The 22,317-nt window shown below is 56.1% G+C and overlaps 1 protein-coding gene across 12 annotated transcripts; it reads left to right on the forward strand.

Annotated features, from left to right (window-relative positions):
* The first annotated feature begins 919 nt into the window (after positions 1-919).
* On the forward strand, positions 920-19,668 carry TPM3 (tropomyosin 3). 12 transcript variants are annotated; one of them, XM_058042695.1, is made up of 10 exons: positions 920-1,115; positions 1,468-1,593; positions 6,934-7,067; positions 7,861-7,978; positions 8,200-8,270; positions 9,599-9,674; positions 10,145-10,207; positions 10,327-10,396; positions 12,112-12,190; positions 12,816-13,223. In XM_058042695.1, exons 1-10 carry the CDS (start codon positions 1,002-1,004, stop codon positions 12,817-12,819), a joined length of 855 nt encoding a protein of 284 aa, XP_057898678.1. In that variant the 5' UTR covers positions 920-1,001; the 3' UTR covers positions 12,820-13,223. The 12 variants fall into 12 exon arrangements, with proteins under 12 accessions (XP_057898678.1, XP_057898685.1, XP_057898677.1 ...); XM_058042700.1 differs by lacking the exons at positions 920-1,115; positions 1,468-1,593; positions 12,816-13,223 and adding exons at positions 3,495-3,698; positions 13,951-14,014; positions 17,896-18,514; XM_058042702.1 differs by lacking the exons at positions 9,599-9,674; positions 12,112-12,190; positions 12,816-13,223 and adding exons at positions 9,041-9,116; positions 18,521-19,668.
* The last annotated feature ends 2,649 nt before the right edge of the window (positions 19,669-22,317 follow it).

Genomic DNA, 22,317 nt, shown 5'->3' on the forward strand with positions numbered 1-22,317 from the left:
CCCGTGGCCCCGTGCCCAGCTCTGCCTCCACTGCCCTGGCATGGGGGTGTTATTTATGGAGGTGCAGCCACTGCTCAGGGCCCTGGGTAGGCATTGTCCCCTCCAGTGCCCTGCCCAGGGTACCCAGAGCTGCCACCAGCTCTCTGTCCCCGGGTCCCTGGGTGCTGACCCCTTTAGCCCTCAACATCTATCCCTGGGTGGGAGCAGCAGGTCTCTTCCATGGGAGATCCTAACCTGATTTATGGGGCCAGTGGGACCTCTGGGCCGGCACAGGGAGGCTGGAAATCCCTCAGCTGTGGATGAAGAGCCACCACTTGCCCTGAGAATTCCTCCCTGCACCTGGAGAATCTGCTCCTCCAGCTGCCAGCAGCATCCTCCCCCTTAGCACCAAGCACCACACAGCTGGAGCTGGGCTTGGGGCTCAGCAGGCTCCCCCTGAGCTCTGGGGGCAGTTTCCCCTGCTGCTCCCTGTTTGCAGAGCCAAACGCCCTCAGCCAAGCCCCTGCTCCCAAAATAGTGCCAGGATGATCTTGCCCTTTCCTATGCCGCCCCCAGGCAGGGGTAAATGTCAGCCCAGGGCCACCAAAACATCCTAAGGAGGAGGCAAATGGGGGGTGAGGACTTCGTGCCAGTGCTGCACAGACCCAGTTCCAACATCCTGAGGAAGCACTTGGGGCACCAGCCAGGGTGTCCCGTGTCACAGGGGGAGGGGGCACCTGGAACAATGTAAGACCCCCTGTCACAGACCTGCTGCTGCTTTTTATAACGCCCCAGCTGTCCTGGGGAGCCCAAATAAGGCTGTGACCACCCGGGGCCCCCAGGACACACAATGGGTCCCCAGCACAGACTTTTTGGGAAGGTGGGGAGGCGGCTCAGCCCAAGAAAGGCAAAGCCACCGTGCTGGGCAGAGCTGATAAACGGGCGGTGGGGCACAGGCACCACAGCTGCCCTAGGCACCCATTGTCCGTCTGCATCCCGCTGCCCACTGCTGCCCAACGAGGATGGAGGCCATCAAGAAGAAGATGCAGATGCTGAAGCTGGACAAGGAGAACGCCCTGGACCGGGCAGAGCAGGCAGAGGCTGAGCAGAAGCAGGCGGAGGAGAGGAGCAAGCAGGTAGGGCAGAGAGCCACAGCCCCCAGCCCAGGCGTGGTGGGGGGTGCCTGTGCTGGGTTATGCTGAGCCCAGACCCAACAGAGGCTCTGCCTGGGGTATGAGAGGGTGTTTTACTGCACTAAATAGTTTATTTAGTTGTAAGAGTGTGACAGCTGCCACTATCCCCCAGCTCAAGGGCGCTCCGAGGGTGGGACAGCCCTGGGGTGTGGGAATGGGGCAGAGCTGGCCCAAAAGAAGGGGCAGGAGGGATGCCATGGGGCAGAGCTGAGCCTGGGATGGGGCAGGCAGGGCTCTCTCGGGGCGCAGGGGTTCAGAGTGGTGTCCAGCCGTGGTGACACCGCTGTCCTTCCAGCTGGAGGATGAACTAGCTGCCATGCAGAAGAAGCTAAAGGGGACAGAGGATGAACTGGACAAATACTCCGAGGCCCTGAAGGACGCCCAGGAGAAGCTGGAGCTGGCAGAGAAGAAGGCGGCAGACGTATGTATGGGGTGCAGGGGGAAGCTGAGTGCTGCCTTGCCCCCCTTCCTGGTGGGACTGCAGCCCTTCCCTATGCCCTGGGGACACAGGAAGGTCCCTGTCCAGCTCAGCGTGCTCCCGGTAAAACCGTGTAGGTGCCTTCGAGCAGAGCACGGCCCTGTGAAGGACAACTGCGGAGGGCAGAGCTGGGCAGTGGGTGCGGGATGCGGGGTCCGCGTGTCCCCGGGAAACTCTGAGTCACGGCTGGGGGCGGTGGAGCCGAGCTCCGGGAAGGAGAAGGAGGAGGGGAGAGCCCTCATCCCCCTGCAGGCGGGGGCTCATGGGCAGCGTGAGCATTGCACAGCCCGGCTATTGTTGTCCGCTGTTTCCAGGAAAACAATGGTGCGAGCGGTGCAGGGTTTCAGCCGGCGGTGGCATCGAGACAGGCATGAGGCACCGCTCGTCACCTGTCAGGACCTGGCAGTCCTTGAGAAGCCGGGATGCCTCAGGCTCCGGTGTCAGAGCCTCGCAGCCCGGCTCTGGCGCAGAGAAGGCAGGAGCCGTCCGTGCTCGTGGGGAAATGCCTGATCCCGGCACGGCGCCCGGGCTGCTCTCGCTGGGAGCTCCGGAGCCCTGGAGCTTTGCTGCGGGTCCCTGTGGGCAGCCCTGCACTGGGACTAGCTTGTGTCGAGAGCAGCACTGCAGAGCTCTTCCCACCCTCGCACCCTTCTTGCCCCCCTTTGTCCTTGTTGGCATTTTCCCTGCTGTCACCACATCCCCACTTGGATCCTCTCTGTTCACCCGGAGCCCCTTTTCCTGGCTGCTGCCCCCAGGATGGCCCATGGGGGTCCCCCACTTTCCTCCTGGCTCTGGGAAGTGGAGAGATTTTGCCTCCGGGAGCAGTGAAAGGGCAGAGCTGCCTCCCGGGTGCTTCCAGCTCAACAGAACCTTTGGATTCCCAGCTCACCCCTGGCAACATGCCATGCCATACTGTGCCATGCCAGGCAAATGCTCCTGCCTGGCTGCCGAGGGTTTCAGGCAGCAGCCCGGAGCCTTTCCCTTCTATCCACACACTCGAAGCATTGACAAACAGGGGAACGAGAGGGGGGAATGAGAGCAATAACAGGGCTCGGTGATGCGTTTATTGAGCTCTTGGGGGGCTCCATGACCCTCACGCCACGGAGGAACACTGCTCCCAGCTCTGATCTTGGCAGCGTTATCCTCCTGACACGGCAGGGTGCTCAGCTCGGGATCTCACACGTGCAAGCGGAGCGGGAGCCTGGCGGCCGCAGCCCTGCCCCGGCAGGGAGGAAGGAGCGAAACGTGCTGCAGGGCTGTGGGCTCCGGGGGCTCCCGGAGCTGCCCGCGGCGGGGCCGTGCCCGAACCAGCCCCGGGGCTGAGGGCAGTCCGACCGGGGCGGGTGTGAGGGGGTTCCGTGGGGCAGGGCCCGTGTGGATCCTCCGGGCCCGGTGAGGCCGTGCCTGCTCCCTGTGACACACGAGGCCACTCCCGGTGCCCTCACGTCCATATCGGGCGGGTCCCGCTGGACCCAGGTGCCCGTGGGGCACATCCTGTGTTCCTTCCTGGCTCGGTGCCGCCGGTGCCGATGTGTATCCCCCACCCGGTGGCCCCGTTCCCGCCCGGTGCCGATGAGTGTCCCCCGCCCGGTGCCGATGAGTGTCCCCGCCCGGTGCCGGTCCCGGTGCCTCCACGCGGTGATGGTGCCCCGTTCCCGCCGGTGCCGGTGTGTGTCCCCCGCCCGGTGATGGTGCCCCATTCCCGCCCGGTGCCCCCATTCCCGCCGGTGCCACTGAGCACCCCCGGTCCGGTGCCGGTCCCGGTGCCCCGGCCCCGCCCCGGGCGCGGCGGCCGCTCCTCATCTCCCCGGTAACGCGCCCGCGGGGCGGGGCGGAAGTGACGTCACTTCCGTCCGGCCGTTCCGGGCGCGGTCCCGGTGTCTGGGGGTGGCGGGGCTGGAGCGGAGGCACCGAGCATGGCCGGGGCCACCACTATCGAGGCGGTCAAGCGCAAGATCCAGGTGCTGCAGCAGCAGGCGGACGATGCGGAGGAGCGGGCGGAGCGGCTGCAGCGGGAGGTGGAAGCCGAGCGCCGCAACCGCGAGCAGGTACCGCCGGCGCCGCCGCCGCGCGGGGGCAGAGCCGGGCGGGCGGCGCGCCCGGGGCCGGGGGTCGCTCCGAGCCGCGGGGATGCCGGTCCGGCCCGAAGGGTCCGCCGGGAGCGGCGCTCTCGCTCTGCATCCGTGGCTCCCCCTGGGACCCGCCCGCGGCGCTGAGCGGACACCGGGACCGGGGAGGGGGGCCTGGCGTTGTTTCGCTGTTCCCGGTGTCCCGGGACGGACGGCAGCGGCGGAGGAGCCGGCCGGGGGGAGGAGGGGGAGGCCCCGGCCATCTTGTGCGGCCCCGAGCCCGGAGCTGCGCGGGTAAGATGGAAGGAAGGAGCGGGTTCCCTCGGCTCCCTGCCGAGCCCCGCATCCCGGCCGGCCCGGTCAGCGGGGCTCCCTCGCACCGGTACCGGCGGGGGAGAGCAGCGTGGGAGCGCCTCCAAGGGAGGAGGGAGCGGCGACAGCAGGATCTGTGCTGGCAGCGCTGTGCTCGCCGCCGGAAAGGCCGGGACAGGGGCGAGGTGGCACGGGCAGGACCCCCAGGTGACACGGGCGGGACCTCGGGGTGATCGCCTTCCCTGGGGCTGGGACACGGGCAAAGCTGGTGGCGTTTGGGGGACAGGGCCGAGGTGACCACGGGCAGGACCTCGAGTGGCCGCCTCCCTTGGGCCTGGGACACAGGCAAGGCTGGTGGCGTTTTGGGGACAGGAATGAAGTGGCACGGGCAGGACCTTGAGTGGCCGCCTTCCTTGGGCTGGGACCCAGGCAAAGCTGGTGGCGTTTTTGGGGACAGGAATGAGGTGACACAGGGCAGGTCCTTGCTGGAATCTAAGCATGACTCTCGTTGGGTTTGCAGTGATTTTGCTGCGTTTGATGTGAAGCTGAGTGTCCCCCCCGAGTGCTGGAGTTGTGTCTGTGACAGAGCTGTGGCACTGCCAGGGATGGGTCAGGCTCTGCTGTCCGGATCCATGGCAGAAGCTGCTGCCACTCCCAGGCCTCAGCTGGCTCTTTCTTTGCAGCCACATAAGGAATTCTCCTTGCACTAGCAGCATTGTCACAGGCACAGGCGTATTTTTCCCAGCTCCCTGAGCCTCCTTCGGGGGAGAGAACCAGTGCTCCCAGTATGGTGCCCAGGACTTGCCTGGCCACGGGTCCTGGGGAGTCCTCTTGACTCTCTTGGGACAGCACTGGTGAATTCTGAAGGCTTGGATGAGCTTCTCCTTTGATTTGCTGAGCTCCAGGTGCTCCTTGCTCAGGGCTGCCTTTGTGAAAGAAGCATGGAATAACAGAAATGTGCCACTTGTACCAGGGGGCTCTGAAAGGGCCACCTGGAAGTGTCGCCCTGTGCTCTGGGGAAGCCTGACAGTTTCATCTGTATCTCCAGAGCAGGAGCTGCTGCAGCAGGGGAAAGGCACTTCCTCAAAATGCAGGGTGGTTTTTGGGTGGTTTTTGAACACTGCCTGCAGGAAGTCAGGGCTGAGTGGTGCAGTTCAAAGGGTCGAGAAGTGGAGAAGGAAGGAGGAGGTCCTCAGCAGCTGGTAGCCCCTTTAATAGGGCCAAGATTCAGTCAGGCAATCTCCTTCCTGGTTCTGTTTAAGGTATTGCTGTGCTCCTCTTCGAGCAGATCACTTCCCCTTTCAGCAGGGTGGGTGCTGGCTCTGGGCACCACAGGGGTGTGGGCTGATCCAGAGCTGGGTGTACCTGCGTGGGAGCTCCTCTGTGCCCTCCCAGCCTGGCCTTGGAACCTGCCAGGGGAGCCTCGGTGGGGGAAGAGCTCGGGGAGCCCCTCTGGGAGCTGGGTGCAAGCAGTGTGGGACCCCAGTGTAACACTGGTGCCTTTCATCACTCTGCTCCTCCTCCTCGGCACGGTGGGGCTGGGAGGGTGCTTTGTTATGTGCAGCTGGGGTATTTCTGTTTGTCTGCCGTGTGCCTGTGCTGGGGTTTCTGCACATCACAGAGCTGCCCTGGAATGGCTGCTCTCCTGCCTGCCTGCCTTTGTAATCCTGTTGGGGAGCAGGATTCTGGATTTCCAGGGGGATGTCAGAGTTCCTAAAGCATCTGGGCTCCTCTGGGCTTTGGCTGGAGTGGATGTGGCTGCAAGCAGGGGCCTCACAGGCAATCAGGCCGTGCCCCCAGGGTCCCAAAAAGATTGCAGTGAGTCTCCAGTTGACTGTTTAGTCTGGGTCTGATCCAGAGGAGGAGTGCCACGGAAGGGATTTTCATCCTTGGCCTTGAGGTGCTTTGTTTTCAGCAGCACTGAAGGGCAGTTCCTGTGCTCTGTATCTGCCCTGGCTGTGTTCTGACTCAACGCTGGAGCGAGCCACAGGGTGATGGCAGTGCTCCATTGCCTTACAGGGTGATGGCAGTGCTGTGTTACCACACGAGTGATGAACTGAGCTCTCTGAGCATGGTCTGTGCTCCCCACCACAGCACAGCACTGTGGGGGCTGCCTTGTACCTTGTGGCCTCTGTGGAGGCTGGCTAGGACATGGATTGCAGTGCTTGGGGAATGGGATGGCCCCTGATCTGTGCCAGTTCCTTAAAGCCCCAGCCACATTTCTGGCAAATGTCTGCATGCTCTCAGCAGTTTCAGCAGCTCCCAAGGTGTGTGAGTGATCCAGGGCAGCTCTTGCTGGGGAACAGCCTCCTCAACCTGTCTCAAGGCTTTTGCTCCTTGCCTGGATTTGCTGGGAGGAAGGGATCCTCAAGCACTGCAGGCTCTCTGTGGGGCTGTGGGCTCTGCAGCAACAAGCCCTGGGGCTGGGCAGCACCCTGTGAGCAGCCCAGCTTGGCAGCAGCACCCAGCACAGCTTGGCACATCCCTGGACAGCTTGGCACATCCCTGGACATGTTAATCCTTCTCACCTTGCTGCTCAGAGGGTTTGCCCCAGGCAATGCCCATGTCCAGATCACAGCAGTAAGCTGACTCTCTGCTAAGTGGCAGCTGTCAGCACGCTCTGGTGTGGTGGATAAACATGGTGATGAATGAATGGCCTGGCAGGATCCTGGCAGCTGCAGAGGCAGCACTTGGTGGAAATCATCATCTCCTTGGTGTTTATGGCCTGAACTCAGAGCAGGGCAGGCTGGCAGCCTGCAGAGCTGGGTGTGCTGCTCACCTCTGGGAGAGTGGCTGAAGCACCCTGGGTTTGCTTTGGGTTCCTGAGTGCTGCTGCTGCCCCCGTGGCAGATGTCAGCTGCCAAACCTGCCCGGGCTCAGTGCCCCCCTCTGCTCCCTGCAGGCTGAGGCTGAGGTGGCATCTTTGAATCGCCGGATCCAGCTGGTGGAGGAGGAGTTGGACCGAGCTCAGGAGCGCCTTGCCACAGCTCTGCAGAAGCTGGAAGAGGCAGAGAAGGCAGCAGATGAGAGTGAAAGGTGAGCAAGGACTCCTGCTTGCACTGTGTCAGACACTGAGGGTCTGGTGCCATCAACTTTTTGGGCTTCCCAACTTTTGGTGCCATCAACTTTTTGGGGGAAGAGATCCCACACCAAGGCTTGAGGGAGTCAGTGCCTGCTTAGGCAGAGCAGCTAAACCAGTGTTGATGAACCTGAGGCTGCTGATGGCCTTGATTGTCCTGGAACCTGAGGCTGGGGAGTGAGGAAGTGCCACCATGCATCCCCTCCTCCAAAAGAGGAGAAATACATGGGTTCAGGGACACCACTGCCTTGTAAAGGTGGCTGTGGGTGGGGCAGCCTCTCTGCCAGCATCCTGCCTAACTGGCAGATGTGCCCTGACCTGTGATTCAGAGGGGAGTGGCCCACTTCCAGCTGTCTGATGTGCTTCCTCCTGCACACACCGTGAGCAGCCTGCCCCAGCTGCTGGCCTGCCACAGAGAGACTTGGCTCTTCCTTCATTCCAGATGGGGAAGTGCTTGACTTGGCTGGGAGTCCCTAAGAAAGCTGGGCTTGTTCTCAGCAGCACTGCACTCCCCTTGGCCTGGGAACCCAGTGATCTGCTGGGGGAATGTTCCACAGAACAGTTAATTCCAAGCCATTGAGGTGGCTGTATTCACATCAGCCCAGAGGCCTCTGCATTCAGAGGAATCGTGGTTTATTGAGAAGCACTGTGCTTCCAGGGACTGCTGTTAATGCTCTGCAACTCCTTGCACTGCTGCCTTGTCCAAGATTGTTTCACACATCTCCCCTCCTTGTGCTTGCTTTTGGGCAGAGGCATGAAAGTCATTGAAAACAGAGCTCTGAAGGATGAGGAGAAGATGGAACTGCAGGAGATCCAGCTCAAGGAAGCCAAGCACATTGCAGAGGAGGCAGACAGGAAGTATGAGGAGGTGAGACCCTTGGGTGCTCTGTACAACTGACCTGGGCCAGGAGACTTGAACCCTCCTCCTGCTGACACCAAATCTGGCTCTCAGCAGAGCCTCATCAATTCTCTGCCTGGCCAAAAGCTTCCCACAGCTGCAGTGGCTCCTGCAGGCATTCCTCCCTTCACTCTGCAGAGCCTGCAAGCACAAAACTCCTCCTTGCTCTTGACTCTGGTTGTCCTTTCCAGGTTGCTCGGAAGCTGGTGATCATTGAGGGGGATCTGGAGCGCACTGAGGAGAGAGCTGAGCTCGCAGAGTCGTGAGTAGTCTGCTTGCATGTACCTGCCTGGTCTGCCTCTGCATGGGCACTAACACTGCATTGCTAACCTTGTTACACAAGGCCTGAAGCACAGGGTGGGTGTAGGGCTGCAAAGGAAAGCAGTGAAAGCACTTCCCTCCAAGAAACAGGATTAGTTCCACCTAGGACACGGAGTTTGTGATGTGATTTGCCTTGGGTGGAGACACTCTGGGCCTTTGCATGGAGTCACTCCCTAGTTATGGAGGCTGCAGAGCCTTCCTGTGCTCAGCAGTCACAGCACTGCTTTGTGTGTGCAGTCACAAGATGGTTCACAGTGCTTGTGCTGAAGTGGCAGAGGCCTCCTGGGCCATATTTGGCAGCCAAGGGCAGAGCTGGGGCTGAGGCTGCTCTCTGGGCCTCTCCAAGGATTTGCAGTAATACCACCACACCACTACAGCTTCTGCACTGCTGAGCAGAAATCTGGGCTTCCTCTGCTCAAAGCAGAGACACAAATCCTGGTGTTTGGGCTCCTTTCATGTGTTCAGGTGCTTTAGCTGATCCTTGAGGAGCTGGTCAGGGCCTTTCTGTGCTCTGGGCCTTGTCTAACACAGTTGGTGTGGATGCAGCAGCAGCAGCAGCACCGTGCTTCCCGCCCAGATGTGCATGTTGTGACCATGACTTTTTTGTGTTTCCCTTCCCCACCCTTTTTGGCTCTGTGGTGGTGTGGTTCTGGTGCTCCTTTTGACCTTGCCCCCACCTGGCTTGTGCCCCTGTGTGACCGTCACTAACAGTCATTGCCGGGAGCTGCGGGAGCAGATCAGAGTGATGGACCAGAACTTGAAGTGTCTGTCTGTTGCCGAAGAAAAGGTACTAACCTTTCCCTTCTTGAACCATTAAACCAAAAACTCATGTGGTCTCCTCACTGTGCTCCTCCCCTCAGCTTAACTGCGTCTCTCTCTCGCTCTCTCCTGGAACATTCTGTCTTCTCTGCCCATAAATGTCCCTTTTTCAGTGGTGGTGGCTGTCCTTCTGTCCATCAGAACAGCTTCCCTCCATACAGCACACTAAAAGTGAAGCTTCTCCTTGGAGACTCCAAGTCTGGCAGAAACCTGTGTCCACATCTCGCTGCTCAGCTCTGTGCCCCGTGCATGTGCTGGCAGAATATTCCAAACATGAGCTCAGAGGCAAAAAGGGAACTGCCTCAAAGCAGGGTCCTGTCCAGTCTGATCTCAGTCTCCTAAAGAACTTCCTGATCTTCCCTGCACGTGGATTCACTTCTTGTCTCCTGTCTTTCCCTCCCACTTCTTCTTTTCCTTTTTTTTCTCCCCTTTCCTTACAAAACCCCACAGTAAATGTTCCGAGCTGGAGGAGGAGCTGAAGAATGTCACCAACAATCTCAAGTCTCTTGAGGCTCAGGCTGAGAAGGTAGGGCTGCCTGTCCCAGGGCCAGAAACATTGCTGTTGTGCTAGGAGGGTAAACACAGAGCACCCACTGGAAATGATTCAACTGCAGTCTTTAGCAAGCCAGGAGCACTGTGCTTGCTCTGCTGGGAGGGCTGAGGTATTTATTTCATTGGAGGGCTTGGAAACTGGGGTGGGGGAAGCCTGGCTGCCCTTCCCTGCCTTGTGGCAGACTCAATCAGCCAGGATGTTTAAGCTGCTAAAATGTTAAGATGAGAATTTTTCTGCATCCAAGTTTGTGTTCCATGCATGGTGTGAGACTTGCCACCTGCCCCAGTCCTGTTGGGCTTGGGTGAGGATGTGAACAACTCCCAGGTGGAAGGTTTCTGTTGTCATGTGTGCTGCAGTGAGGAGTTGATGCTGCCCTCTGTAGTTGTGGGCTCTCTGGAGAGGGAGGTATCTGGGGCTGCTGACTGCTGACTCCTTTTCCACAGTACTCTCAAAAAGAGGATAAATATGAAGAAGAGATCAAGATTCTGACTGATAAACTCAAAGAGGTGAGTGACCCTGTCAGGATGGCCCAGCAGGGTGAGCTTGACTGGGAAGAGATGCAAAGTCCATGTCCTTGGACTGGTCCCTTTGCTGTTGCACTCACTGGTTTATTTCTGTCTGGCAGGCAGAGACCCGTGCTGAGTTTGCTGAACGCTCTGTAGCCAAGCTGGAGAAGACCATTGATGATCTGGAAGGTACATTCTGGGGATAGGAAACCAAGCAATGGGTGTTGAGTGAGAAGCTGAGGAGGGCTGTGTCTCAGGTAGCTGCTGTGCTCCTCGTTGCTTGGAGCATTATCCCACTTGGCCTCCAAGGTGAGGCTTGGCAGGAGCCCTGCTCTGAAAACAGTTCCCCTGTGCTGCAGCAGCTCTCAAGCTCTTGATCCAGACACCTGGCCTTGTCTAGATAGCTTCTGTATGTGGGTAGTGATGTCCTCAGGATTGTAACCAGATCCCTGTGCCCCAGCTTAATCCAATTCTTGTAGGAGTGGCACAGGAAAGAAACACTTGTGAGAATTGTCACAATAACATACTTGTGTGCAGAGCATCATGCACGTGCTGGCTGCTGCAGATGGGGTCTTGCAGGAGTCAGTGAGTCTGAAGCAGCCCCCATGAAGCCTCAGACTGCCCAGTGTGAGTCCTGAGCCAAGGTTAAATCCCCAGCAGTTCAGCCCACGGGGTAATCAGCCTGTGCCAAGGGTGGGTTCCTTTCCTCCTCCCATTCCTTCACACAATCCTTCAGGAACACTCCTGAGCCCAGCCACTGCAGAACCTTGCCCCAAGCCACAGGAGGAGAAGGTTTCAGCTGCCTCCCTTAAATCTGGGAGTGTGGCCAGATTCTTTTGTGGATTGCTGTGGCTGGAGTGGTGGTGCTGGTAAACCAAAACCCTTACAGGTCTCCTACCCTGACCACAGGTGTGCCTTTGTGGTCTTTTAGTACCAGCTCTTGGAGATACAAAGCATTATCCTGCTGTCTGGAGTCACCCTGGAGGTTTATTATCTAGAAATAGCAATGGTGTCAGCTGAACTGTTCCAGAACTGCAGCCAAGCAGCAATCTGAGCCACCTCATGGTGCAGGACAAGCTTTTATTTGGAACTGCAAAAAGTCCTCCAAATCCCTGCATGCTCCCCTTGAAACCTGTTGATTGAGAGTTGGCTCTGGTCTACAGCCTTGCTGCTGAGGTGACCTAGTTCATGACAAATGACAAAGTTCCCCAGGCTCTGTGAGGCTCTTAACAGCATGCCCAGCTGTACTGCAGCCCAGCTGCCAGAGCTGGAGCTGCCTGTGCCAGCTCTGCAGGGCTCAGGGATGTGTCAGCACAGTCCCAGGCCCACCCCTCCCTGCAGGCAGAGAGCTGCCTGTCTGCTGCATTATCTGATGGAGAGCACTGGTGTGGCCAGTCTGCTCCCCCACCTCGCTGCATCCTGCAGCACTGGAGTTTCCTCTGATGCCCAGCTCCATGACATGACTGACTGCTCCCAAGCCAGTCTTTGCATTGAGACACAGGTGAGAACAAAGCACCTCAATTATCAGTGCTCTCCTTAGGTGTAACAAGCTTCTCCCTAAGTGGATGGAGTTGCCTTTCCCTGCTGCTCCTCCTGACACTGGTTCCTGCTGACCTAGCTGGACAGCTTGTTTTTACAAGCTGATGTGGTTGAGTACTTGGCTCTGCTGCCCTTGGAGCTGGATTGTAATCCTGGAAGGCACTTGTGGGTCACTTGGGTCCTCAGGCTGCTGGAACCCTCCTGTTCATTGTTGGGGATGAGCACAGAGCCGTGATGGCTCCGCATCTAACTTCATTTTCTTCAGTCCGTGTACACCAGTGTGCCTTTCCCACCCCGGAGTGTTGGAAGAACTCTTTGCCTTCCCTCATTGTTTTCCTTTTGTTCTCCTCCTAAACCTCTTCTAGATGAGCTCTATGCCCAGAAACTGAAGTACAAAGCAATTAGTGAGGAACTGGACCACGCCCTGAATGACATGACTTCCATGTAAATATGAGCTGGCTCTCGCTTCAGCAGCCTGGACTGCCAGTGCTTGCTTGGTTTGCTGTGGTTTCTGTAGTTGGAGAATTGTCCAGGTTACTTCTACAGATCTGCCCAAGGAGCCCCAGCATGCCATCCTCTAACTCTAGGTCCTGGTGGTCTGCATGTGTAACCAAGTGCTGTGCTGGCCTGAAAGGGTTCTGACTTAAATTTGAGTCCAATTCCCATTCCCACTGGGAAGGGCTTTCTCAGGAGATGTGGCTTTGTCATCTGCTGGAGCCACTGGGCCATGGTCTCAGGATTCCTTCTGGAAGAGGCTGTGGATAGTGCTCAGGTGGATTCCTTAGGAATTGCCACAATAGGCTTGAGATGGGCCAGATCATGAACTGATCTGTGGAAGTAGCTGAACTTGTGTGTTTCTGCAACTTTGCTCCTTAGCTTTGTTCAGATCTGCAGTGGGTGCTGCTAACAACTGCTCCGTGTGGTCCTTGCACTAACCCAGGAGAGGCCAGGTCCTCACCCCACAGAGAAGAGCCTTAACACGAGTGTCCCAATGTTCCCTAAGCAGAGTTTGCTGTGCACAAACACCGAGGCTTTCCTTAAAATTAGTGTCTCCTTCTGTCTCACACAGATAAGTTCTTGTGGTTCCAAACTCCACTTTGGATTTGCCTCTCTGCTTGGTGGCTTGTTCTGCATCTGCACCCGGCATTCACGCTCTCTTCATCTCACTCTGAATTCCAGTTACTGTGCACAGGGCATCCCTGGGAATGGGTGCTGTACAGACACAGAGGCAGCAGCCCCCCAGTTCTGCTGCACTTGCTCCCAAACAAAGCTCCCTCTGTGTGACCTGATGTGCCAGACACAGCCTGCTCTGAGGGGCTGCCCTTTCTGTGCTGGGGCAGCGGGGAGGATGTTGTTCTCATCTGCATATCTTGTGTGGAGCCATAAAAAGCTCTTTTTGTATTTCTCTTGCCTCTTGCTCGAGCATGATGTCACCTTTTTTAAGGAAAACAGTTCCTGTATAAATGGCTGTTGCTTTGGAGAAACGGGTTTCTAGTGACCACTTGCTGCTTTAGAGTAACTGTCTCAGCATTGCCTTCAAACTGGAGTCACTCTCAGTGGAGCACAGACCTCACTTGCACGCTGGATTTTTCTTTGAGGTGTGTCCCTGGCTCCCAGATGTGATGGCAGCTTTGCAGACAGGGCCTGTGGGGTCAAACTGGGGGCTGGGGGTTGCAGCAGGAGGCCCTGGAGCTGTGCCTGACTGAAGACACTCCTCATTCCTGCCTGCTTTGGAGTGCTCACCAGCACTGGTTGCCAAGCACTGGCTTGCAGTGGGAGGTCACACACCTGATAGTCGTTAGCCAGGGTTTGGAAGCCAATAAATACTGTGTGAGCTCTGGCTGGTCTCACTGGGGCACAGCTGGGTGTGAGGTGCTGCCTGTGCCAAGGGGAAGGATGTGTGGCCTCTTGCTTCAGGAATGAGAAGGCACTGCAGCAGGGCTGTGAGCATCTGAGCCAGGGAATCTTTTGCAGAGCCCTTCCCTCCCCACACAGGGGCTGGGGGCTGCAGGATCCTTCTAGAAGTGTGGCATGGAGCTTCCCACAGAGCACTGGCACTGGGCTGTGAGTGCCTGCTGTGTGTCACTGCTGGAGCTGTTGCTGGTTGATGTGGTATGATAAACACTGCTCACAAAACAGTGTGTGCTGCCTCATGGTGGTTGGTCAAATACTTTTTCCTTTCTGGATCTGTTCATCTGCCCCAGTGCCCGAAGAGCCCTCCGTGAGCAGAGTTCTGGTGACATGGCACACTTCCCGTGGCTTCCTCAGGTTTGTGCCCTTCTGCTCTCCACGTGCCAGCACTGGCACTCAGGATAATCCAGGCACTCACCTGCCCCAGCCTGCCCCACTCTGCATTGGTGGCAGGTGGGGAAGGGAGGGAGCATTCAAGGGATCTCAAAGTGGGGGATGTTGGACTGTGCCCCATGAGCACAAAGCAGGAGCCCAGAGCTCTTCAGTAACCCCACTGCAGCTGAGATGAGGATCTGGATCCTGTGGGAGGGCAGGGCTTCTGTAAATGTGAAGGTTTCCAGTCCAGTGTTCCCCTGTGGGCTCTTAAGACAACAGGGACACCATCATTGTCTGTCAGTATCAAAGGGAGGGTGTCAGAGGAGGGACCAGGTTCTGCTCAGTGGTGCCCAGCAGTAGGACAGGCAGCACATGGAAACTGATGCCCAGAAGTCCCACCTGAACATGAGGAACAGTTTATTCCCTGTGTTGGTAACTGAGCCCTGAGCAGATTGCCCAGATACCGTGTGAAGTCTCCCTCACTTGAGATATTCCAGAATAATTGGACACAATCCTGTGCCAAGTGCTCTGGGGTGACCCTGCTTGAGCAGGGAGGTTGGACCAGGCCCACAGAGGTCCCTTCCAACCTCAGCCCTTGTGTGGTTGTCAGTGCTGGGAGGTGGCAGCTCACACCTCGCAGGGAGCTCTGGTTGCACCCTGATTGTTGCTGTGGGGAGCTGCTGCCTCTGCTCTGCTCGCTGCTGTTCCCAGGAATGTTATCTAAGCCTGGGCTGTGGCACTTTCCCCACTCACCCAGAAGGAATCCCAGACTCTGGGTGGTGGATGGGGATGTGGGTGGGTGATGCAATGGTTACCCTGGGAGGTTTTGGAGGCATCTGGTCGGACTGGATTGCTGGGCCTGTGCAGGCTGGTTCCTGGCAGCTGTGCTGTGCTGTGGGAGTGCTGCAAACTCAGGTTAACTGACCAGGAGGGGCAGCTCCTGGGGCTCCCCACGTCCTGGGGCTGCCCTGGGGGTGGGCAGGGAAAGGAGCAGCCCAAACATGGTGTGGCTGCTGCAGACCTGGGCAGGTGTTCCCTGTGCAGAAGCTGTTCCTGAAGTGTGGGAAGTTCGGTCATGCTAAACACTCCAGTCTGCTGCCTTGTGTGGGTGAATCATCAGCTCCCTGCACACAAGCAGGAATGTTTGCTTGGAAGCTGGGAGCTGTTGCACCAAGTTCTGCTGAGCACAGTTCACTCTCATCCTCTGCCAATGGAGAGACCCAGGACCAGCCTGGATCTCTCAGATCTGGGGACAGACATTGGGGCTGCTCAGAGCACCATGGAGCCAGAGTCCCCCACAGCAGCTGTTGTGCAAGGCATGGGCCAGGATGTACCCACAACTTCCCTCAGCTTCCCCATTGTGGTAGGTCAGAAATCATTGGCTTCTCTGCCTGTGCTTCCCGTGGTGGCTTTAAAGAAGGGACAATCAATCAGTATTACTGCCCTCTCCTGCAGAGTGAGGTGCAGTTAGAGGTTCTGAGAGCTGAGAGTGAAGCTGAAGTTGAGCTTTTCCCTCTGTGTGCAGGTGGGGCTGAGCTGAGACTCTGGGGAGGGTGATGTGCTTTGGCTGCTCCATGTAAACCATTCCACTTTCTGCAATTTTACCCAGCTAGGTCTTGTTCAAGAGTAAAATATTCTGAGATTGAAAGCAATGAGGAATGGTGTAGGTCCCCTTCAGGGGGTGCCTGCCAGTCTTGCACTGAGAATGACACAGGAACAGGCAGGAGGCAGGATTGTAGAAAGAGCAAAGAAGGTTTTATTCAAGAGAACCACGTGGTTTAAATAGAGAGATAGGACAGATTCTGTTTGATTGGCCAACTAACAGAAACATCTTCCTCACACACTGTCTTTGAGAAGAACAGAAAGATGAAGTAGAAAAACACCACCTGCAGATTGTTTATACTTAACAAGTTATCACATCCTTATAAACTCCCTAAAAATTCTCACAAGCCACTGTGAGAAACAGTGTTTGTGTCTCTCTGTCTGTCCCTTGGCATCCACAGGTGCCTGAGAGTTTCAGGACCTCACAGTACAACGATTAGAGGGGAAGGCCAAGGCCAAGGCTGTGCTCTGGGCTCACTCTCCAGCAGAGGCATCCCACTGGTGTCACTGCAGGTGGTGCTGGTCACTTCTGCCAGGCTGGAAGATGATGTTTAAGGTTTTTTTTTTTTTTTTTTTTCCTGCCTGGAATTCCCCAAAGTGCAGGAATTGGAGCTGTCAGGCTGGGAGGACTCTGCTGTGCAAATGAGCAGGAGGGATGCTGAATGTGTTCTCTGTAGCGGCTGGTTGTGGCAGGACATTGCCACCCAGCCCTGGGAAGTGACAGATGTGGCAAGGGACCAAGCATGATGATGAGCGTGAGTGTGGCTGCTGGAACCTCTGTGGGGCTCTGAGGACAGGGACTGCAGAGGCCACAGCTGCAAAGGCAGTGGCAGCTTGTGCCCTGCTCATGGAGCTGTTCTGGGGCAGATGTAAAACAGGGCTCTGTGCTCCAAAGTCCCTCTGTCCTGTACCTGCACAGTTGCTGCCTCCAGTCCTAGCTGGGTTCTTAGTGTGGCACCAGGCATGTTCTCAGAGGAGGGTCCTCCAGGCCAGGGATGTTTTCACTCTCAGTTCTTCTGGTGTGCCTGTCCTGCTGTTCACACCCTGTCATTCCCACTGCAGTGAGGTGTGGCTCCCTCTGGAAGCTGGTTCTGGTACAGCTGAGGCAGGAGTAATTTCTGCAGTGTGCTCCACAGGCTTCAAGCACATCCCACATCTCTGTCCTTGCTGGGGCCCTGCCTGCAGGCTCCTCTTCTGGTGTCTCTTCTTCCTTTCTTTGCCTTTGCACATCTTGGGCAGCACGTTCCCTTCTGCCCACATTTGGCTTCCTCTGATCTTCCTGAGCTGAAGCCCAAGTTAGAGAAAGGCAAACCTTTGGGAATAGCTGGCTGTCCTCAGAAGCACACACTGTGGAGACAGCTTGTTTGATGTGCTCCTCCTGGTGCTCTACTAACCCTCCCTTTCTCTCTTTTTCTCTCTTCCTCTTGTTTCCCTCATCCTGTCGCTGCTGCAGAGCGCCTGTACAGCCAGCTTGAGAAAAACCGCCTGCTCTCTAACGAGCTGAAGTTAATGCTGCATGATCTGTGTGACTGAGAAGGGGCCCACTAATCCCATTAACAGCTCATTGCCACCACCACTGCTGTGGACCACACTGAAATCTGATCATTAACACTGGCAGGCTTGCCAGTTTTATGCAATTGCTGCTTTTTAATGAGGCATTTGGATTTATCCTGTAATTTATTTAAGCTTTTTTTAATATATAAAGGTAACTTCTATTCTTGGTGAAGTCACCCCCAGACTTGGCTGTGTTTTAGCCAGTCTTGTTTGCTTGTCCAGGGGGTCCTGCCTGGCTCCTCCATGGAACCAGAATTGCTGCACCCCCAAATGAGGGGTGGGCTGAAGTTAGACTTATGTCTGCTTGAAGCTGCCTGTCAAGTGCTACAACCTAATTTACTGTTAGCTGAATGACTGTGGGATTTCCTGGTGCATGGAATGATGGCTTCTACCAATAAAGGACTTGACCTTGTGGTCTGTGAGACACTGCACACCTGTAGTATGTTCCTATTTAGGGGATCCTGAGAAGTTTTGGGGGCAGCAGTAATTTCCCAGGCCTGACCCCAGTGCAGCTGGAATGGGCTGGGAAAGCTCACAGACGTCTTGACAGCCAAAATGCACAGCCTGAAGCTGTGTCCTGGGTGCCTGCAGGGAGTATTGAAATGCTGCTGCTGTTGCTCATGCTCGAGGAGGGCTGTTCTCTCTCTGTGCAGTTTCTGGCCCTGGGGAGGTTGGGAGTGGCTTTGGCAATCTGCCTGTACCTAAAGGACATTTTTCCACAGCCTGTCTGCCCAGTGTCCCAGCGTGTGGATGTCTCCAGTGATATGGGTGGGCTCACCTTTGGAATAAAGCCTACTTAGAGCACTAGCTGCTGATCTGCTCTCCTCCTGGCTTAAGGAACATGTGAGAATCGACTGCACAGCTGCCTGCAGTGTTGGGCAGGGTGCAGCTCCCTCACTGCTCACTCTGCCTTGGGGCTGGTGGTCTGCTCCCTGCTGCTGCCCTGTGCTGAGGGGAAGGGGGGCACAACCAGCTGGAGTTCCAGGGGTATTTTTGCTCTTGGGTGCCTTGCTGGGCCACTGTGTGTGTGTCAGCTGTGGAGGTGTGGAAGCCCTGGGAGGAGCTGGCTGCACTCAGAGACGCCTGCATGTGAAACACTGCCCAGAGCTCTGGCTACAGGTGCACCGTGGCCATTGTGGGAGCACCAGCAGTGTGAGAGGCGAGGGCTACACTGAGCCAGGTAACCTCAAAAGCTTCCAGCTGCACCCAGCCAGGCACTCCAGCCCCAGGATCGCTGCAGCTGCGTGGGGAAGGGGCTGGCACGAGCTTTCTTTGGCAAAGGACTCTCCCTTCCTTGTCTGGTTTGTAAATCTGGACTCTTGTTCTTGGCAGATAAACTGAAATCCACCAAAGAGGAGCATCTCTGCACGCAAAGAATGCTGGACCAGACCCTGCTAGACCTGAATGAGATGTAAAGGATCCCTGCCACTGCCTGTGCCATGCGGTGCCAGCCCAGCTGCTGCTGCCCTCTAACCCTGGCACCAGAGTTTACTTTCTGTTGCCAACCTGACCAAACACAAATCTCCTTAGTTCCAGGGTTAAAGGCCACCAGGTTGGGCAGAGCTTCAAACAGCATCATTAAGGGAAGTAAACAATGCAATAATGTTTGGAGAGCATGTTTGAGATGTACACATTTTGTAACTACCTTTTTTTGTAGCGACCATTACAAACATTCCAAATAACGTGTGAGGCTGGTGAGCTACACTTCAGAGCTCTTGGCTTTAGAATTTGGTATTAATCTTCTGTGAATTGGCTCTGGGCCACCCTGCTTTGGCAGGGCAGGAAACAGATATGATGGTTCTGGCTGTGAGTCAGAGTAGCCGGGCTAGGGTGACAGCCTGTTGAGAGAACTTCCTTTTCCAGGAGCTGTTTGCCAAAAGCACAGTTCAGTTTTCAGCTTTAAGGTAGCTCTATGTTGGAAAGGAGCAACTTGGGTGAAAGGTGTCCTCTTTTGGGGGTTGTTTTTTTTTTTTTTTCTTAAGCCAAGCCAGTCATCTGAACAATTGAACCTTCACAGGGATTGTGTCCCTTCCCCTCCACACCTGAAGGGCTTAGAGAAGCCACTGTCCCTGTAACCCATTGCTACCCTGGAGCTGACTTTGCCTTCACTAAGTGCTGATGCACCAAGCTTCACTGCTCATCACTGGGTTACACTTAACAACTTAAGTACAGCAGCCTTGTGTCCTTGGAGAAGTGTTTTTGCCTACCTGGAGGGAGGGAGCCAAGCCTTCCCTCCTGCCCAGGACTGCTCTTATTGTCTTAATTGATTCCAAGCCATCTCTGTGTGCATTGCTGATGTGTTGTGTTGTGAGGTGTGAGTGTGGCACTGCCATGCTCGCAGTAACTTGTGGTTGGAGCATGCTGCCTGGTTGTAGCAGTTTTTGGGGCCAATCTGGAGACAAAAAAACATATCCAGTGTTTTGATACTAAATTGAAAAATTGTGTTACTGTCTTTTGAAATAAAAACTGATCCCTCCACATGGCTGCTGTCTGCAGAGCTTTACTGTGTGGGTTTGTGGGGGATGAAGACTGTTGTCATCTTGTTGTCAAAGTCCCATACCCTCTTGGTGATTTCTCATGGGCATCTCCTCACAGCACTGGTTCCTTCTTCATAGCACCACCAACAAACTCCAGCTCCATTCTCAACCAGCTAACCCACTCTTTTATAGCACTCATCCTCACTGGACACAGCTGTGGCCTGTTAAGGGCAGGCCTGTTCCTAATCTTGGTAATCAGTACAGCTGCAACTCATCAGGGGTGAGATTACCTTCTGCACTGTCTTCATTTTCTTACATTCTGTGTCCCCCCCAGAAGATTGGTGTCCGTGCCCATCCCTTGGGGTGGGACCAGGCACAGGTAAGGAGCACTTCCCAGGGCAGGAGTGCAAAAGCAGAGCTGTGAGTTCCTCAGGGAGCAGAACTGATGAGTTCTCAGTCAGTTTGGAGCCCACTGAGTTGGGTGGAAGTGTTAATCTGCTGGAGGGCTCTGCAGAGCCTGGATCCAGTAGCATGACACTCAACAAAGTGCCAGGTACTGTCTTTGGGTCACCACAGCCTGCTGCAGCGCTCCAGGCTTAGGGAAAAGTGGCTGCAGAGCTGGAAAACAACCTGGGAGTGCTGGTTGGCAGCAGCTGCACATAAACTGGTGAGTGCCCAGCCAAGGGCACCTGGCTGGTACCAGCCATGGTGTGGCACTGGGACCAGCAGTGCCCGTTCCCTGTGCTGGGCACTGCTGAGGAGCCACAAACCCTGGGGTCACTTTTGGGTCCCTCATGACAAGAAAGACCCTGAGGGGCTGGAGTGCATCCAGAGACAAGAACAGAGCTGGGGAGGGGCTGGAGCACCAGGAGCACCTGGGGGGGCTGAGCCTGGAGCAAAGGAGGCTCAGGGGGTCCTTGTGGCTCTGTACAGCTCCTGACAGGAGGGCTCAGGCTCTGCTCCCAGGGAACAGGGACAGGACAGGAGGAAAGGGCCTCAGGTTGTGCCAGGAGAGGTTAAATTGGATATTGAGAAAGTTTCTTCACTGGAAGGGTCCAGGCCTGCCCCATCCAACCTGGCTTTGAACACTTCCAGGGATGGGGTAGTCACAGGTGCTCTGGGCAATCTGTGCCAGGGTCTCACCACTCTCACAAGGAAAAATTTCTTCCCAATATCCCTGTATTGGATTTGCATAGCCTGGTTTTTGGTAGTAGGGGGGCCACAGAGGTGGCTCCTGTGGGAAGCTGCTGGAAGCTTCCATCATGTCCAGCAGAGTCAATCCCTGCTGGCTCTGAAGATGGACAGGCTGCTGGCCAAGGCTGGGCCGATGAGAGAGGCTGGTAAGGCCTCTGTGATGACATCTTTAAGTATTAAATACTTTGCAGCAGTTTGGGGGGGGAATTCACCTTGCAGCAGCTTGGGAGGGCTGTGTGCCCGTGGGGAGAATTCACCAGCAGGGCTGCTGTCACAAGAGCAGGCTCATGCTGGAGAAGTTCCTCACAGGGGAAGGATTCTGTGGGATCTCAGCACCTCAGGACTGATGTGCAGAGTGACCGAGATCACCCTTGGGGGGCTCAGAGGTCCTGGAATGTTGCCAGAAGTGTCTGGTGGCTGGACTTTGATCCTGCACGGGAGACGACACCTGTATGAGGATGGGAGGATCTCACTGGGGTGAATGGTGAAGGGATAAGTTAATTAGAGTGTGAAACACAGGGTTTAGGATTTCTGTACAGGGGGGTCTAAAGAAGTAAGATGGAGGAATTGGGGCGTGTCCTGTCCTTCTTCTTCTTCTTGGCCTCCATCTTCTGTGGTGGTGGTGGCACTTTGGGATTGGTTCTTACTAAAAGTGCACTGGTCAATAAGGGTGAAAGGCATTGGGGAAAATAGGTAAATATTGTATACGTAGTTTTGGGTACAAAGATAAGTGACCGCCCTGGGGGCTCGCAGTGTGCTCATGGCTGGCTGCTCTGCAGACCTCTGTCGGGCCGAGAGAAAATCTTTTAGATAAACAATTAATAAACACCCGAGACCGAGAAAAAACCTGAAGCCTCTTCTCGTCCTTTGGAGTGCGGGCTGTCCCAAGGCCACCCCGAGCCTTTCCAGGTCATTAAAACAGCCGAGAAACCGACAGGATTCCTCTCCCTGAGCAGCAGCAGAAGAACTTGAGGGATGAACTGACCCAAAACCCCCCATGCCCTGTTTCCCTGCACTACCAGTGGGAAGGAGGGAGGGGCTGGGGGGAAGAAAGTGTTTTAAGGGCTTATTTCACCTCTCATTATCCTCCTCTAATTCTGTCAGTAATAAATTCACTTTGCAACCTTAACCTGAGCCTGTTTTGCCCTTGAAGAGTTTTCTCCCAGTCCTTATCTCAATTCATTCAACCCTATATATTATTTTTTTTTCTCTCCTCTACCCAGCTGTGGCAAGGGAGGGTGAACCAGTGACTCTTCTGGGTGCCTGGTGTTGGGCAGTGTCAAACCATGGCAATCCCATCTAGCCCTGCCCTCTGGCAGTGGGAAGCCATTCCCCCTCATCCTGGCACTCCAGGCCCTTGTCCAAAGCTCCTCTCCAGCTTTGCTGGAGCCTCTTCAGGCACTGGAAAGCTGCATTTTGCTGAGCTGGGGAAGGTTTGGAGAGCAGAAGGGACCATCT

Source organism: Melospiza georgiana, chromosome 33, assembly GCF_028018845.1.
Source record: "Melospiza georgiana isolate bMelGeo1 chromosome 33, bMelGeo1.pri, whole genome shotgun sequence".
Taxonomy (NCBI): domain Eukaryota; kingdom Metazoa; phylum Chordata; class Aves; order Passeriformes; family Passerellidae; genus Melospiza; species Melospiza georgiana.

Coding starts and splice junctions, on each gene's coding strand:
- TPM3 (XM_058042700.1), top strand. CDS start 3,567: ATGGCCGGGGCCACCACTATCGAGGCGGTCAAGCGCAAGATCCAGGTG. Junction 7,068..7,860: donor GCAGCAGATGAGAGTGAAAG/GTGAGCAAGGAC, acceptor GCTTTTGGGCAG/AGGCATGAAAGTCATTGAAA. Junction 12,191..13,950: donor CTGAATGACATGACTTCCAT/GTAAATATGAGC, acceptor CATCTGCCCCAG/TGCCCGAAGAGCCCTCCGTG.